Below are 15908 nucleotides of genomic sequence, written 5' to 3'. Positions count from 1 at the left end.
TCAAGAAGATCAAGCCCTTTCTTTCAGAACATACTGCACAACTCCTTGTTCAAGCTCTTGTTCTATTTAGGCTGGACTATTGCAATGCTCTCTTGGCAGGTCTTCCAGCCATTTCTATCAAACCTTTACAATTAATCCAAAAGGCAGCAACAAGACAACATTTTAATGAATCAAAAAGAATACACATCACACCTCTGTTTATCAATTTGCACTGGCTGCCAATAGCTGCTCGCATAAAATTCAAGGCATTGATGTTTGCCTACAAAACCACCACTGTATCTGCACCCATTTACCTAAATTTATTACTTCAGACTAATGTACCCTCTAGAAGCTTGCGTTCTGCAAGTGAACGTCGCTTGATTGTGCCATCCCGAAGAAGCGCAAAGTGACTTTTACGGACTTTTAAATTAAATGTTCCCTCCTGGAGGAATGACCTGCCCAACTCAATCCGAGTTGCTGAGTCCTTAGCCATCTTCAAGAATCGGCTTAAAACCCATCTCTTCCATCTTTATTTTACCCTCTAGCACTCTCTGTTCTTATTCTATCTAACTTTCTAATCTCTTTCTAATTTTGTATTCTGTCTGTTTTCTTTTAATTTATTATACAACTAACAAAAGCAAAAGAAAGACCTCTAACACTAGCTTGCCCTATTCTTTTTCTATTCCGTTTTCTTTTATTATATTATTTAAAAGCATTTGCTACGTGTACTGTGTTCAAACTAATTGAGACTTGTTATAGCACTGATATATCATTGCTCTTTTGTTGTTTTTGATTGCTTCCACTGTCCTCATTTGTAAGTCGCTTTGGATAAAAGCATCTGCTAAATGGCTTTGTATGTAAATATAAATGTAAATGTATTCATCATCTACCTCCCTCTAGATGGAGCTGTCCCTCGGCGTTTGTCTTGATTAACACACACACTCTTGCTCGCTTCAGTTCAGCCGACAGCAGCAGCAGCAGCAGCAGCGATGGCTCTCCTCAAGACGTCCAAGTTCATATCTTCTGTTGGGAGTTTGACACCGTCTTTGGCTTCACTACCCATTCGAGCCAGGTAAGAGAACTTAAAATAATCCGTCTTTAGATTTCTGTGTAACCAGTATGTTACATTTTAAGAGACTGAATTACTTCTATTTGAATTTTTAATACACGTGGAATGAAACATGTTTTGACCCTCCTCAGACTGTCAGAATAATATTAATGGACTAAATGCATTCTTGCAGTTCACGCCATGAGATCAGTGCTCACGATCACGAGCGCACATAGTCACATCCGTTCACATGGAGGTCATGCTGTGAAGAGACACACTGCAGATCATGATATTAAGCCATGTAGGTGTCGACACAGATATCGGAAGTAGTGACTGCCTTTATTATCTCTATCTTTTTAAGCCAATTTCTAGCAGCCACTGGATCAGAGTTAAATCAAGTACAGTGCATCTCCGTCAAACGAATCATTCAGCATCCTTCTGACCTTCATCTCGCATAAGTCAAGAAACTCAGCATTGCGTTTCGTATTCTGAATTAATTCTTAGTAAGAGCTGTCCGTTACTTTTTACTAACGGATATATGATAATACCTAGTGTGCTGTGTACTGAATAAATGACTTTCATATGAACGCTATGGCGTCCTTTTTGGTCTCACTGTGGGACCGTACCTACAGGTCTCCTGTGCGCTCATTGGGTGAAACGAGCAGGTTGAGCTTCCTGATTGGCTCTGCTGCTTCCGGATACTTCTGTCAAGAAATCATGGTAGCGTCTGTCCTTTTGCACCACGTTTGGAGGGCAGAGCAGAGCTAGTGATAAACAGAATATCATTGACCTTTATTTAGCATGTTACGAAGTTTCCCTGAAGTAACACAACCACACCAAAAGCCCTCATCTCTGCGTATTTTGTAGTTATGGCAAAAGGGTTATAGAGTCACAAACTGTTTTTATACAGTCTCTGCTCACAACCAAGACCCACTTAAATTTTTTAACACTGATATTAAATTACTTTGCTACTGTAAACTGAGCTGAACTTTGTGTTTTTAATTGTCCGTGTAATTTATGTAACAAACAAAAGCTCCTAAGTAATGTCAGCTACTAAGTCCAAGTGTTGTAATTAAAACACTAAAACATTGGATTAATTGCAGAGTGGCAAACCATGCAGTAGGAGTTTTTGCAACCTGATTCCAGAGCTGACCTTTGACTGTGCTCAGCCTCAGTGTATGCTTTACTGAACATACAAACATATAGAAGAGCAAACTGGCAATATCATGAATGGCATCAGTAGGTAGTGAATTAATTGTACTTTTTTGTCTAGAGAGCCAGTATGCAGAAAGTCATATGTGCTTTGAAATGTATCCATTAATGTGCATGTTTATTGCAAGGCCTTAACCACCTTTTGACCTTTGGAGGGGAACAAGCCAGTACGGTTGGGAGGATTGGGTTGTAATGGTCCATTTTGTTGAAGAGAATTAAATAATAGATTTAATAGAATAAAGGAAAAGAAAGAAAAATGGTAAAGAACTATCATTTGGGGTAAAGTTTTTAAATTGTTACCTGATTGATTGATTTTTTTTTTTTTTTTCGGAAGCTTTTCAACATAAAGTTTGATCACCACAGACAAGCCTGTCTTATAGTTGTTTTTAGTAGAACTGATCTCCTTTCTAATGTTTTATTTTTACCGGCCTGCTATTTTCACTTTTTTAAGCTCATGGTGGACTGAGGTGCAGATGGGACCCCCTGATCCCATCCTGGGGGTGACAGAAGCCTACAAACGCGACACTAACTCTAAGAAAATGAACCTGGGTGTGGGGGCATACAGGGATGACAGTGGCAAGCCATATGTACTCACTTGTGTCCGCAAGGTATGTACCTTTTCTGCGTCACCTCACCACACGCAAAAGAGTTCTGAGTTTAAACCTGGGTACTGCTTTTCAGAGCAGTAGTGATTTTGGGAGAAAATAATACTCACAGTGGTGCTCTGTGTAAGATGGTTTATTAAGGTCTTAGGGGACTTGTCTGGGACTGACCAAGAGTTTTCATATTTTTTAGGGTTAGACTGCTCCAGTGGCATTGGCAAAATTCAGGGGGTGGTGTGTCTGTGTTAACATGTGCTTTTTATTTTCTCTATTTCTGCAAAGTCACCCTGAGTTGAGTGATTTGAGAGGCTGCCTCGGTTTAAGCAGTATCCACCAATTACATTCATAACCCTCAGCTTTGTCCCTCAGTCAATCTAAACATTTTGTGGAAATGTTTTATGTAATTGTTATGTTTTGTTTTTTTAATGAAGCGTGTTTTTGTTTAGGCCGAGGCTCTGATTGCCTCTAAGATGCTGGATAAAGAGTACCTGCCTATTGGAGGTCTGGGTGACTTTAATAAGGCTTGTGCTGAGCTCGCACTGGGGCCGGACAGTGAGGTTCTCAAAAGCAAGAGGGTGAGTATGTTTCTCTAGGACCTATTGGTTCTTTCGTTATTGTGTTCACTTTATAACACCTTTGGTTGTTTTCTTCTTTTTCTCTTTCTTTTTCTTTCTTAGAGCATTACTGTCCAGACAATCTCGGGCACTGGTTCTCTGAGGATTGGAGCCAACTTCCTGGTGTGTATTTCATTCATTCTGTTCATTCTTGCAGCTGTTTATCATCTCCCCATTGAGAAGAAGGACAATTTATTTGCCTCATCTAGTATAACCTTAGAATATCTTAGAAGAAGCAAACACAAACACACCGGGGGCAGCTGTGGCCTAATGGTTAGAGAGCTGGACTAGTTACCAGAAGGTCACCGGTTCGAGTCTCCTACTGGCAGGAGTTGTAGGTGGAGGGAGTGAATGAACAGCGCTCTCTTCCACCCTCAATACTCATGGCTGAAGTGCTCTTGAGCAAGGCACTGAACCCCCAGTTGCTCCCCGGGTGCTGGATCTATAGATGCCCACTGCTCCGGGTGTGTGTTCACGGTGTGTTCACTTCTGACTGAGTGTGTGTGCACTTTGATGTGTTAAATGCAGCGCACCAATTCCAAGTATGGGTTACTATATTTGGCAAATGTCAGGACACTTTTTTTCACTTTTCAGATTTAGCACTGGTATGTCATATTGTAATTGTTTATAACATCTAACACCCCTTTCTCATCTTTTTCTCCATTAGTCGCGGTTCCACACAGTGGCAAGGGATGTATATTTGCCGAAGCCATCCTGGGGGAATCACACCCCTATTTTCCGTGATGCTGGTATGCAGCTGAAAGCATACCGGTACTATGATCCTGCTACCTGTGGCTTTGACTTTACTGGAGCACTCGATGACATCTCGGTGAGCCAGTGGCACATTGTACACTTTCCTATACAGTCTTACGGGCTAGTAAAAACTTGTATGTTACAAATTCTGTTTTAAATGAATGCTGTTCTTTTGAAGTTTTTGAATTCATTAAAGAATCTGGAAAAGATGCTTCACAGTTTCCACAAAAATATAAAGCAGCACCTCTGTTTCCAACATTGATAATAATAAGAAATGTTTCTTGAATACCGAATTTTGTGACCGTGAGCTAGAAATGTTTGTCTGAGATGCATTGAATGTTTATCATCTTTTCTTTACCTACAGAAAATTCCAGAGCACAGTGTCATCGTGCTCCATGCTTGTGCTCATAACCCCACTGGTGTCGACCCGCGACCAGAGCAGTGGAAGGAGCTGTCAGCTGTCATCAAGGTGCGCGTCTGTTACTGTGATTTTAGTTTTTTTTTTTTTTTTTTTTTTTTTTGTACTTCATACCTTCATTTCACATAGGCATTTTTTGCTTAGCATAGCAGAAGAAATGCTGTTTCTTTTGAATTCCTTAATGATAAGATGCTGACCTTGTCCACTCTCTCTCTCTGCAGAAGAGGAAACTTCTGGTGTTCTTCGACATGGCATACCAGGGCTTTGCTAGTGGAGATATTGATCGTGATGCCTGGGCTGTGAGATACTTCCTTGAGCAGGGGCACAACGTCCTCCTGTCTCAGTCCTTTGCCAAGAACATGGGTCTCTATGGTGAGGATATTGTGCAGGACCCTGCATTTTCACTGTAAACCATTTCCTTTGTTTTTTTTTCTTGTTTTTTTTTTTTACTACCTATATATATATATATATATATATATATATATATATATATATATATATATATATATATATATATATATATTTTAGAAGTGTAATATTTTTTTATTTTTTAGTTAATTAAAATCATAGATACCATAGAGTGTAATGGTGAGTGTAACATTTCACTGGTCAGTAAAGTTTAGCACAGTGTGTCCCTTAAATGCATCTGTTCTGTAGGCTGGACAGACACAGCCTGTCCTAATAGCGCAAAAAAAAAATTAATTGTAATGACCATTTAGGGCAGACAATAACACAAAATGTCCAAAGAAAATGAAGTCATTGAAAGAAAAAGCTTACATTCACTAGCACTCAGAAGTTTAAGGTTGTTAAGATGTTTTGCAAGAAATCAGCAAATTTTTTTGCACTTTAAAATAACTTTGATTTTATATTGTATTTTAAAATAAATGTTATGTCTGTCAAAGAAAAAGTTTGCTTTGAATAGAAAGATATTTTGTAACATTGTAAATCACATTTGATCAGTGTAGTCCTTGTGGACTAATTGTAAAAAAGCAAAAAACATATTGACCTCAATCTCTTTACCTCTAATGGTTTCAGACACCACCATAGTTCTACGATGTGTTTGTTGTAGGTGAGCGTGTTGGAGGGTTCACCGTGGTGTGTGCTGATGCTGAGGAGGCCAAGAGGGTGGAGTCTCAGCTGAAAATCCTGATTCGCCCCATTTACTCCAATCCACCAATGAATGGAGCACGCATCGCCTCCACGATCCTCGCCACACCAGAGCTGCGTGCTACATGGTGACACTTGCTTGAATACTTCTTAATAAACTGCTTTTATAAGAGTTCATTTTTTTGACATGCGTGTATTTCTGTAGGCTGGAGGAGGTGAAGGGAATGGCCGACCGTATCATTAAAATGAGAGAAATGCTGGTGACTAATCTGAAGAAGGAGGGCTCTAGTCACAACTGGCAGCACGTGATCGACCAAATCGGCATGTTCTGCTTCACTGGACTCAAACCTGAGCAGGTACAACCTTCTGCTTACTCAAAAAAATTGAATATTAATGCATATGTAGAATTAAATGTTGTAAATTGGCACAAGCTCTAATAGTAGGAGATGCTGTTGTGTTTCAGGTGGAGCGTCTGACAAAGGAGTTTTCTGTTTACATGACTAAAGACGGCCGTATCAGCGTTGCTGGTGTGACCTCTGGAAATGTGGGATACCTTGCACATGCCATTCATCAGGTCACTAAGTAGATCAAACTTCTGTTGAAATGGGAGAATGATCTGCTGGTGCTGTTTCTGTTAGTCCGCCCCACTGTTCCTCTTTGGACTCAGATCTCGGCTTCACTTCATTTGGCTGTTTTGCTAGGTCAACATGAATCCTGAACATGTTATCAGGGTGTCTAACGGTAACCTTAAGTCATTTCACAGGATATTGTGTGACTAAATCACTTCTGTGACTAATAAGCACATTTGAGAAATGTTTTCATCCTGTTAAAATTCTGTATGAACTTTATTTATTGTGTGAGTGAAGTGAAATGAACAACAACAATAATAAAGGTTATTGTGTCCATTTACTGCCGTTTTGTTATTGTCATAATTAAAAAAAACACACACAGTAAACCACACTGAAACTCTTTAATTTTTTTTTATGAAAATGAATGTAGCTTTTGTACACTTGTACTAAAAGCTGTCAAAGTTTGTGATCAGATCAAGAATTATAACAGCAGTATTTGTAGTCTGTTCTAATGTACAGAATGTACAGTAATGACACATTTTTGTGTTTTATGTATAATAGCTGCTGGCTCTTTAATTTAAAACTAAATTAAACTTTAAGATTTAATGCAAAATATTCTGCATGGTTTAGGTTTCTAATCAAATTAATATTTTTGCAAGCTAACTGATAAGACTGCATTTCCCCTAAATTAAATTAAGACATTTATTTGATTTTCTTCTTCAATAATTTAGGTGACGGATGAATGGACAACATGTATTCAACACTACAAATTATGTTAATAAAAATAACCAAAGAATATTTCCTTGTAGTTCAGCAGGGCTGTAGAAAAGATGAAACTGTTGTGTCAATTTAAAGTGGATGAAATTGGATTGCTTAATTACTTGTAGTAAATAAATTATTAGTTTTACTACAAAAAAAGAATCAATCTATTCAAATTAAATAGTTTTTTAATAAATAAAATAAAATAAATTTTTGTTTTTGGTGGTCTGCAGTGCTAAATGCTCCAAATGAAGCGGCGATCGAACAGATCGATGTATGGATGAACATGAACTAAAGCTTAAAAATATATTTTACTTCTTTAAGAGAGTTTATTTCTTTATCTCAAGAGAAAATAGCCGATAAAGAGAATTTAGATTTTTTTTCTCTCTCTCTCTATCTCTCTCTCTCTCTCTCTCTCTCTCTCTCTCTTCTCTGGTCCACACTCCAATACAGTAGTGGCGATAATGCATTTTAACGTTGGTGCAACCCACCCGCCATATAACCGAAGAAGGAAAAGAAAATCTGTGCATGGCATCAAAGTATCGCGAGAGCGAAGACGCCGGCCCCCTGTGCGTTCGCATCGCTCTCGCGATACTTTGATACCATACACTGATCGAACACACCTATAGCTGCTGCTGCTGTGTAAGCGAAACATACCTCACAGATCTCAGCGGAGGCGGCAGCAGCTACGTCTTTTCTTCTGTTCCTCGCTGAAAAACATCACATCGATGCTCTTCAGTACAGTACAAGATCAGTGAAGAACATACTCATGAGGTGAGACATCTGCTCGATCACATCTTGTTCGTACCAGGAGAGTTTATTAGCTAAACAAATGCAGTGTTGCTATGTGAGTCATGTGATTGCTCGGGTTTGTCATGGATTTGTTTACCCTCCTAGAGCAGTGAATATTGAGCATATGATAGTTATGAATTAAGTCGGTGTTGCCTAGTTGTGTTTGAGGATGAATGTCAGTTGCCTAGACTTGGCTTGATGTCTAGATTGAATCTTGAGTTGTTCATTGTTAGGATAATCCCATTACATTGTGGCAATGTCACTGCTGTAATGGTGACATAAACCTCATCTTCTGCCACTATCTTTTGTGCTTCCTTGGACATTTACGATTGAGATTTCAAGAACTCGAGCTATTCTAAAAATAAGGTTCAGACAATGCTGCACTTTTATTTCTCCTGTGGACAGCATATTTCATTTCCTCATAACTTGTCTGAAATTTCTGCTTACTGATCAGCTGAGAAATACGATCGTGTCCCGTGACTTACAGACGTGTCCGACAGTGCAAACCACTCTGGTTGTCTTTTTATGATGCTGATCAGGCGTTTTAGTCCATTCGTGAACACATCGTCCAGACAGTCGCACATACACTGGTTATAATAGTTTCGAAAGAAATTAATACTTTTAATTAACAAGGATGAATTAAATCGAAAGTGACAGTAAATACATTCTATTTCAAATGAAAACTGTCCTTTTGAATTTTATGATCTTCAGAGAGTCCTGAAAATAATATATCATGGTTTCCATAATAAATCAGCATATTAGAGTGATTTCTGAAAGATCATGTGACTCTGAAGACTTGCAAAGTATATTAAAATAGAAAGGAGTTATTTTAAATTGTATTGATATTTCTGTTTGATCAGCTGACTAATGCAGTCATGTCTTGTGAATTCAAATGTGTCCTTTGTCACTTTATGATGCCGGTGAAGTTTGTCAGTTTGTGAAAACTACCATGTGATATTTTCTCTTTCTCTTTTTTCACAGGTGATCACTAAACACCACTCTGTGGATGTGTGTTAATCCAGGTGTGTTTCTGCACATTTGCCCCCTCATCAGTGGCATCTCTGACTGACAGAACAAGTGTGTTTGCCTCTGTTTTTGCTCTATGTTGTCCTTGTTTATCTGAGAGTGTTTCTGAAAAGCAAGCGTCATGTCGAGGGCAGACAGGGCGATTAACAGTGAATCGGGTGACTGGGGCTACAGTGAGGACGCTGGTGAAAGAGCATGGCTCCTGCAGAGCCCCAGTGTGGACTCCGTCCCACCACCCAATCAAACTGACGACAGAAGGGGAGGGACTTCATTACTTGGGGCTGTGTTTATTGTGGTGAATGCTGCTCTGGGAGCCGGACTTCTCAATTTCCCTGCTGCTTTCAACATGGCTGGAGGCGTCACAGCCGGAGTGACCCTGCAGATGGTGAGATGCATTTACAAACTATTGTAAACAACATCAATACAGTGTTCCCTTGAAGAAGAGGTGTCTGTTCTTTGAAGTTCAATGTCCTGAAATTCCAAATGAGCCTTATGCAACTTTAACCTTTCGCAGAGTATGATGGTCTTCATCATCACTGGGCTGGTGATCTTGGCTTATTGTTCTCAGGTAAGCCAATATCTGTGTCTGAGATCAAGAGAATATGCACTACTGTTCAATGCAAGGCTTAAAAAGTTGCATTAATAGTGTTACAAAGTATTTCTTATCTAAATAAATGCTGTTCCTTTACATGTTTTATTCATCAAAGAATCCTGAAAAAAAGATTATCTCTGTATATATATATATATATATATATATATATATATATATATATATATATATATATATATATATATATATATATATATATATATATATATATTAGAGGTGCTCCGATCACGATCAGCGGATAATTCCATCAGGTGCGTGATTTCACATAGAGCTTTAACAACGGCTTTGTGTAGTAACAGCTGGTCTATGTGAAATCACGCACCTGATGGAATTAACCACCGATTAGAAAACCGCCTTTACTGACAAGAGGCGCATAACGATCGGCCGATCGTGATTGGAGCACCTCTAATATATATATATATATATATATATATATATATATCTGCTAAAATGTTTTAACAGGATACTAATGAAAAAAAAAGATATTTTATATAGTAATAATATTTCACAATATATATATATATTTTTTATTGTATTATTGATTGAATAAATGCAGCTTAGTAAGCGCAGGAGACTTCCTTTTTAAAAAAATAAAAAATAAAAAAAATTACACTGACCCCAAACTTTTGAACGGTAGTGTATTTCTGTTCTTTAAAAAGGGACAATGTATTAACTATTTACAAAAATCTTGAGATGAATCATAATGTAAGTTTCAGTATTTGTATTGACAGCCCAAGCTGTATATCAAGTTTGACACTAGTTGACCTCAGAATTATAAAGGCTGAAATCCACTGCTTTACAATTCACATTGTTTCAGGTGAGCAATGAAACAACATATCAGGAGGTGATCCGTGCAGTGTGTGGGAAGGCTCTGGGTGTCGTGTGTGAGCTGGCCATTGCTGTTTACACCTTTGGCACCTGCATAGCCTTCCTTATTATTATTGGCGATCAGTTAGACAAGCGTAAGTATATTCACATATATATATATATATATATATATATATTATATATATATATATATATATATATATTATATAGAATATATATGTCAAAATAGTCTAATGAGAGTAGTCTAATTTCCTGTCGTTCTTCCTACAGTGATTGGCGCTATAAATCATGAGTCAGAGAAAATGATTAGTTCGCACTGGTACACTGATCGCAAGTTCACCATCACTTTGACCTCAGTGCTGATCATACTTCCTCTGTCTATACCCAAAGAGATTGGCTTCCAGAAGTATGCCAGGTAGAAACTTCTTGTTTTTTCCACATTGTTTAACAGTGCAGTTTTATGTCACAGTTGTGATTAGTGCAAATGTTTTTGCTTAAATTGCACTTTTGATTATCCAAGATGTTTCTGAGTATTTGCTGGTTAAATCATTCTGATTTATCTGTAGCACCCTGAGTGTTGTTGGCACCTGGTATGTGACAATCATAATCATCGTCAAATACATCTGGCCCGACAAAGACGTCTCTCCAGGAGTCATCCCAGTCAGGTCAGAAGTACATCTGAAGTAGTTATTTGAGTTACACATTACAGAAGAGACTGTGATCACTACTGTAATGTGATCTTTGTTATCTTTCAGCCCTGCATCCTGGACCGATGTGTTCAATGCCATGCCCACAATCTGCTTCGGTTTCCAGGTGTGTGAAGTTTAATTTTCAAAATCTTTGGATTGGTGAGTTTTTTTTTTTTTTTTTACGTTTTCAAAAAGTCTCTTATGCTCACCAAGGCTGCATTTATTTGTCATTTGATTAATTTGAAGCATTCTTGTTGTATTCATAAAGGTAACATGTTTCTTAGCCAAGGACATGTCTAAATTCACTACTTTTGAAATCCAGCGAGATCTAACTCGATCATTCTCCTTGCCTTCGTTTTCCCAGTGTCATGTCAGCAGCGTTCCTGTTTTCAACAGCATGAAGAAGCCAGAAATCCGGCCTTGGTGGGCAGTTGTTACAGTCAGCGTGATCATCTGCCTCTTTGTGTATACAGGCACAGGTGTGCATATTTTGAATTTGCTGAAATATTCGAATGAATGCAGGCAGCAGCACTCATGCCAAAATGAACTGGTTGTGTAATATTTGGGCTTGTTGTTTCTCCACAGGTGTCTGTGGCTTCCTGTCTTTTGGCTCAAGCGTAAGCCAGGATGTGTTGATGTCATATCCATCTGATGACATTGCGGTGGCCATTGCTCGAGCCTTCATCATCATCTGTGTTGTTACCTCATATCCAATCCTGCACTTCTGTGGAAGGTAACAGGCTTTATGGTCTATAGGTGTGTGTCTATGAAAGATACATATTTAGTGTAAAATCTAAAGAAAGTACATGTATTTGTTTTGTGCTTTAGGGCAGTGCTGGAAGGTTTGTGGTTGCGTTTTAAAGGAGAGGAGGTGGAGACCGATGTGGCCAGGGAACGGAGACGGAGAATACTGCAGACACTCGTCTGGTTTTGTCTCACATTAATTCTCGCTCTCTTCATTCCTGATATCGGACGAGTGATTTCACTAATCGGTGGTTTGGCTGCATGCTTCATTTTTGTTTTTCCAGGTATTACAGTTCAATTGATCTTAGACTTTACATTATGCTTATATCACCTCAGTGTTTTTACAAACAGTGACTGCATTTATTCTTCTCATGTTTGTCTCTAGGGTTGTGCTTGATTCAGGCAAAGCTTTCAGAGCGTGATGTCAGATCAGCCAGGTAAACTCATTCATCACTTATTAATGGCAGAGTTCACCCAAAAATAATCATTAATGAATCACCCTCATGTCAGTTTGCACCCATATGATACATTTGTTCATGTCTAAAATTCAAAGGAAGAAACTGTAGAAAAAGGGAATACACTTCTATAAAGCAACTCTTCTGAAGAGACACCATCTATTTCATGATAAACAGATTTAATTTAGGATTATAAACATCTACACATTGAACAATGCAGCACATCAAAACCGAAGACCGAAATCTCTCGAAAATAACTTCATTTGGGTTTCGAGGATGACAGAAAGTCTTCTGGGTTTGGAATGATTTGAAAGTGGTGTAAATTATGACAACATTCTCCTTTTTGGGTGAACTATCTTTACAAAACAATATTCAGCAATGTGTAAAGAGTTGTGCATTCTAAGATAAAACTGATAACTTATTTATTTCTCTATAGTTGGAAGGCAATGGTGGCCTATGGGGTTGTTATGGTTACGATTGGTGCATTCATCTTTGGCCAGACGACCACTAATGCCATCTACCAAGATATCATGAATTATCCCAGCAGCCCATAGACGAGTTGGTGTGACCACATGAATATTGGGCTATGAACCAATGGAGACAGAATAAAAACAAGGGAATGAAGCCTGTCCAAAGAACTGACCTCTATCAAGTCTTCAGGAGACTGTTTGAAATCTTCTCGTCTTGTAAAGCGCACCTCTTGATGTAGTGGATCATCCACCTGCATGCAGCATCTCTGCTCTGGCTGTTTGTGAATGGAGGACCCCTGTGAAGAACACTATACTTCACTATTTACTGAATGGATATGAACATTGTGTTAGATCTTCCAAATATAGCCGCTTTCTTTTGAAATCTAATTTTGTTTTTTGTCCATTCTCTTTTTTAATTTTTATATATTTTTTTAAGAAACTGATTTTATGAAGGCCTTGTATACTTGACATTGCAAATGTGGCCAGTGTTCATAATGTTTACCCTTAGAATCTTATTGCAAACTTTTTTCTTGATGACATGCACTGACAAACATGTAATTCTACAGTTCCATAAGATCTGAGAATACTAATGGTGTGTGTGTGTGTGTGTGCTGATATATATGGTTTATGAGGACACAAATGTGTATAATGACATTGGTACTACAACATAATCATGGTTTATGAGGACATTTACTGTGTCACCATAAAACATTAGGCTTAAAAATCATACAAAATGGTGTTTTATGATTTTTAAAATTGCCAGTTGTTTTCTATAAGGGGTAGGTTTAAGTGTAGGGCAATAGAAAATACAGTTTGTACAATACAAAAACCATTATGCCTATGGAGAGTCCCTGTAAACCACAAATACAAGTGTGTGTGTGTGTGTGTGTGTGTGTGTTTGTGTGTGTGTACCACTTTAGATCAGAAGTTACACAAAGGGACCGCTATTTAAATTGTATTTCAGACAATACTTGATGAATGGTTTTTATTTTGATGTAATGGATTGTTGTTTAAGCCACATCTTCTGAATGTGTTTTTATGAAATTGTTGCTTAAGCCATTGTTGCTATTTTATTGGTTCACTGGTACTTGAGTAAGTATAATTAAGACTAGATGGTTAACTGAAAGCTCAATGATAATTTTGTGTTTAATTTGTTTAAGGGAAGAAATTCTGCTACTGAAGTGGGAGAATGAGAATGTCTAGATTCCATGAAACCATTCTCCTAACAGTTTGTGCAAGTCACAATTATGTTGTGCTGGTGACCCCTTTTGTACCACATGCTCCAATTCAAAATAATGCCTACACATGGAAATTCCTCATGGATTTAATCATTAACACTAGATGCATGTTTGCTTTTGCACAATCATGTATTATTGTATGTTTTGCTGTTTCAGTGCAATCACTAAAGGGATGTTCCATGAGAAATCAGCAAACTGCTTTTGTGCTCCATTGTGAACCTTTTTTTGTTCTGCAACTGCAAGATGTAGTTCAACGCTCATGCATGCAACTTAAAAAGTACAAAAAATATTTAAATACACAGAAAAAGTACATGGTTGGACACATAATGAAGGATAAGTTAAAAGTAGTAACATTTATTCCACCTAAAGACTCATGCATGTAATTTGAGGCAGGGGCATGATGGGTTTTCCAAACATCTGGAGCTCCTTTTGAGTTTCACTTTATTCACTTAACTGATGACTTTATTATGAACAGAATTCATCCAGCTACCATGCTGTAAACATTTCCAAGTCTGAAAGATTTTTTTTTTTTTTTGGTGTAAGTATCCTAACCAATCATGTTTGGTCAGTTTGGATGTCTGAATTATAAATATTGTTCATCTAGCAGTTTAAACATAGCTGTTAATAAATTGTACTGCACTTAATTAACAGATGATTTCTTTGGAAATGCATTGGAATTTGAAAGGAAGGTCTATTAAAAAAAAATATATATATATACACACACACACACACACACATAAAATCTTAATTTGCTGCTTATTAATAGTTAGTAAGGTAGTTGTTAGGTTTAGGTAGGATTAGGGATGTAGAAAAAGGTCAAGTAGAATAAGACATTAATATGTTCTTAATTAGCACTAAAACATGGCTTATAATCTAGTAATATGAATGCTAATAAGCAACTAATAGGTGTTACCTATTCTTAAGTGTTAACAAACACATATATATAAAATGTTTCACTCTTTGTTATATTGCAGCCTTTTGCTAAAATCATTTAAGTTTTTTTTTCTCATTAAATGTACACAAAGCACCCCATGCTGACAGAAAAACACAGTATTGTTGACATTTTTGCTGATTTATTTAAAAAGAAAAACTGAAATATCACATGGTCCCAAGTATTCAGACCCTTTGCTCAGTATTTAGTAGAAGCACCCTTTTGATCTAATGCAGCCATGAGTCTTTTTGGGAAAGATGCAACATGTTTTTCACACCTGGATTTGGGGATCCTCTGCCATTCCTCCTTGCAGATCCTCTCCAGTTCTGTCAGGTTGGATGGTAAACGTTGGTGGACAGCCATTTTCAGGTCTCTCCAGAGATGCTCAATTGGGTTTAAGTCAGGGCTCTGGCTGGGCCATTCAAGAACAGTCATGGAGTTGTTGTGAAGCCACTCCTTCATTATTTTAGCTGTGTGCTTAGGGTCATTGTCTTGTTGGAAGGTGAACCTTCGGCCCAGTCTGAGGTCCTGAGTACTCTGGAGAAGGTTTTCATCCAGGATATCCCTGAACTTGAATGCATTCATCTTTCCCTCGATTGCAACCAGTCATCCTGTCCCTGCAGCTGAAAAACACCCCCACAGCATGATGCTGCCACCACCATGCTTCACTGTTGGGACTGTATTGGACAGGTGATAGGGGCTTTCATGTGTCTTGCACTGAGGAGAGGCTTCCGTTGGGCCACTCTGCCATAAAGCCCCGACTGGTGGAGAGCTGCAGTGATGGTTGACTTTCTACAACTTTCTCCCACCTCCCGACTGCATCTCTGCAGCTCAGCCACGGTGATCTTTGGGTTCTTCTTTACCTCACTCACCTAGGCTCTTCTCCCCCGATAGCTCAGTTTGGCCGGACAGCCAGCTCTGGGAAGGGTTCTGGTCGTCCCAAACATCTAAGGTTTATGGAGGCCACTGTGCTCTTAGGAACCTTAAGTGCAGCAGAATTTTTTTGTAACCCTGGCCAGATCTGTGCCTTGCCACAATTCTGTCTCTGAGCTCTTCAGGCAGTT

General features: G+C 38.3%; 2 protein-coding genes across 2 annotated transcripts; both read left to right on the top strand.

Moving 5' to 3' along the window:
• The first annotated feature begins 879 nt into the window (after positions 1 to 879).
• got2b (glutamic-oxaloacetic transaminase 2b, mitochondrial) lies at positions 880 to 6642 on the top strand. The gene is made up of 10 exons (XM_052562171.1): positions 880 to 1051; positions 2691 to 2847; positions 3288 to 3416; positions 3519 to 3578; positions 4123 to 4284; positions 4573 to 4677; positions 4848 to 4998; positions 5696 to 5861; positions 5939 to 6089; positions 6197 to 6642. Exons 1-10 carry the CDS (start codon positions 969 to 971, stop codon positions 6317 to 6319), a joined length of 1287 nt encoding a protein of 428 aa, XP_052418131.1. The 5' UTR covers positions 880 to 968; the 3' UTR covers positions 6320 to 6642.
• A 1025-nt stretch (positions 6643 to 7667) lies between these two features.
• slc38a7 (solute carrier family 38 member 7) lies at positions 7668 to 14208 on the top strand. Its single transcript, XM_052562060.1, has 12 exons — positions 7668 to 7835; positions 8835 to 9264; positions 9394 to 9447; positions 10307 to 10451; positions 10588 to 10732; positions 10884 to 10982; positions 11073 to 11130; positions 11371 to 11485; positions 11592 to 11739; positions 11835 to 12034; positions 12136 to 12187; positions 12642 to 14208. The coding sequence occupies exons 2-12, from the start codon at positions 9001 to 9003 to the stop codon at positions 12757 to 12759; spliced, it is 1398 nt and encodes a 465-aa protein (XP_052418020.1). The 5' UTR covers positions 7668 to 7835; positions 8835 to 9000; the 3' UTR covers positions 12760 to 14208.
• Positions 14209 to 15908: the final 1700 nt, after the last annotated feature.

Source organism: Carassius gibelio, chromosome B7 (assembly GCF_023724105.1).
Source record: "Carassius gibelio isolate Cgi1373 ecotype wild population from Czech Republic chromosome B7, carGib1.2-hapl.c, whole genome shotgun sequence".
NCBI classification, from domain to species: domain Eukaryota; kingdom Metazoa; phylum Chordata; class Actinopteri; order Cypriniformes; family Cyprinidae; genus Carassius; species Carassius gibelio.
The sequence above is the reverse complement of the archived record's forward strand: the minus strand, read 5'-3'. Positions and strand labels throughout refer to the sequence as shown.

Bases quoted from the DNA above. Each gene is read 5' to 3' on its own strand.
- got2b (XM_052562171.1), top strand. From the start codon at position 969: ATGGCTCTCCTCAAGACGTCCAAGTTCATATCTTCTGTTGGGAGTTTG. The intron at 4,678-4,847 runs GTGCGCGTCTGT...CTCTCTCTGCAG, and splicing joins AGCTGTCAGCTGTCATCAAG to AAGAGGAAACTTCTGGTGTT. The intron at 6,090-6,196 runs GTACAACCTTCT...GTTGTGTTTCAG, and splicing joins CTGGACTCAAACCTGAGCAG to GTGGAGCGTCTGACAAAGGA.
- slc38a7 (XM_052562060.1), top strand. From the start codon at position 9,001: ATGTCGAGGGCAGACAGGGCGATTAACAGTGAATCGGGTGACTGGGGC. The intron at 11,740-11,834 runs GTAACAGGCTTT...TTTGTGCTTTAG, and splicing joins ATCCTGCACTTCTGTGGAAG to GGCAGTGCTGGAAGGTTTGT. The intron at 12,035-12,135 runs GTATTACAGTTC...GTTTGTCTCTAG, and splicing joins CTTCATTTTTGTTTTTCCAG to GGTTGTGCTTGATTCAGGCA.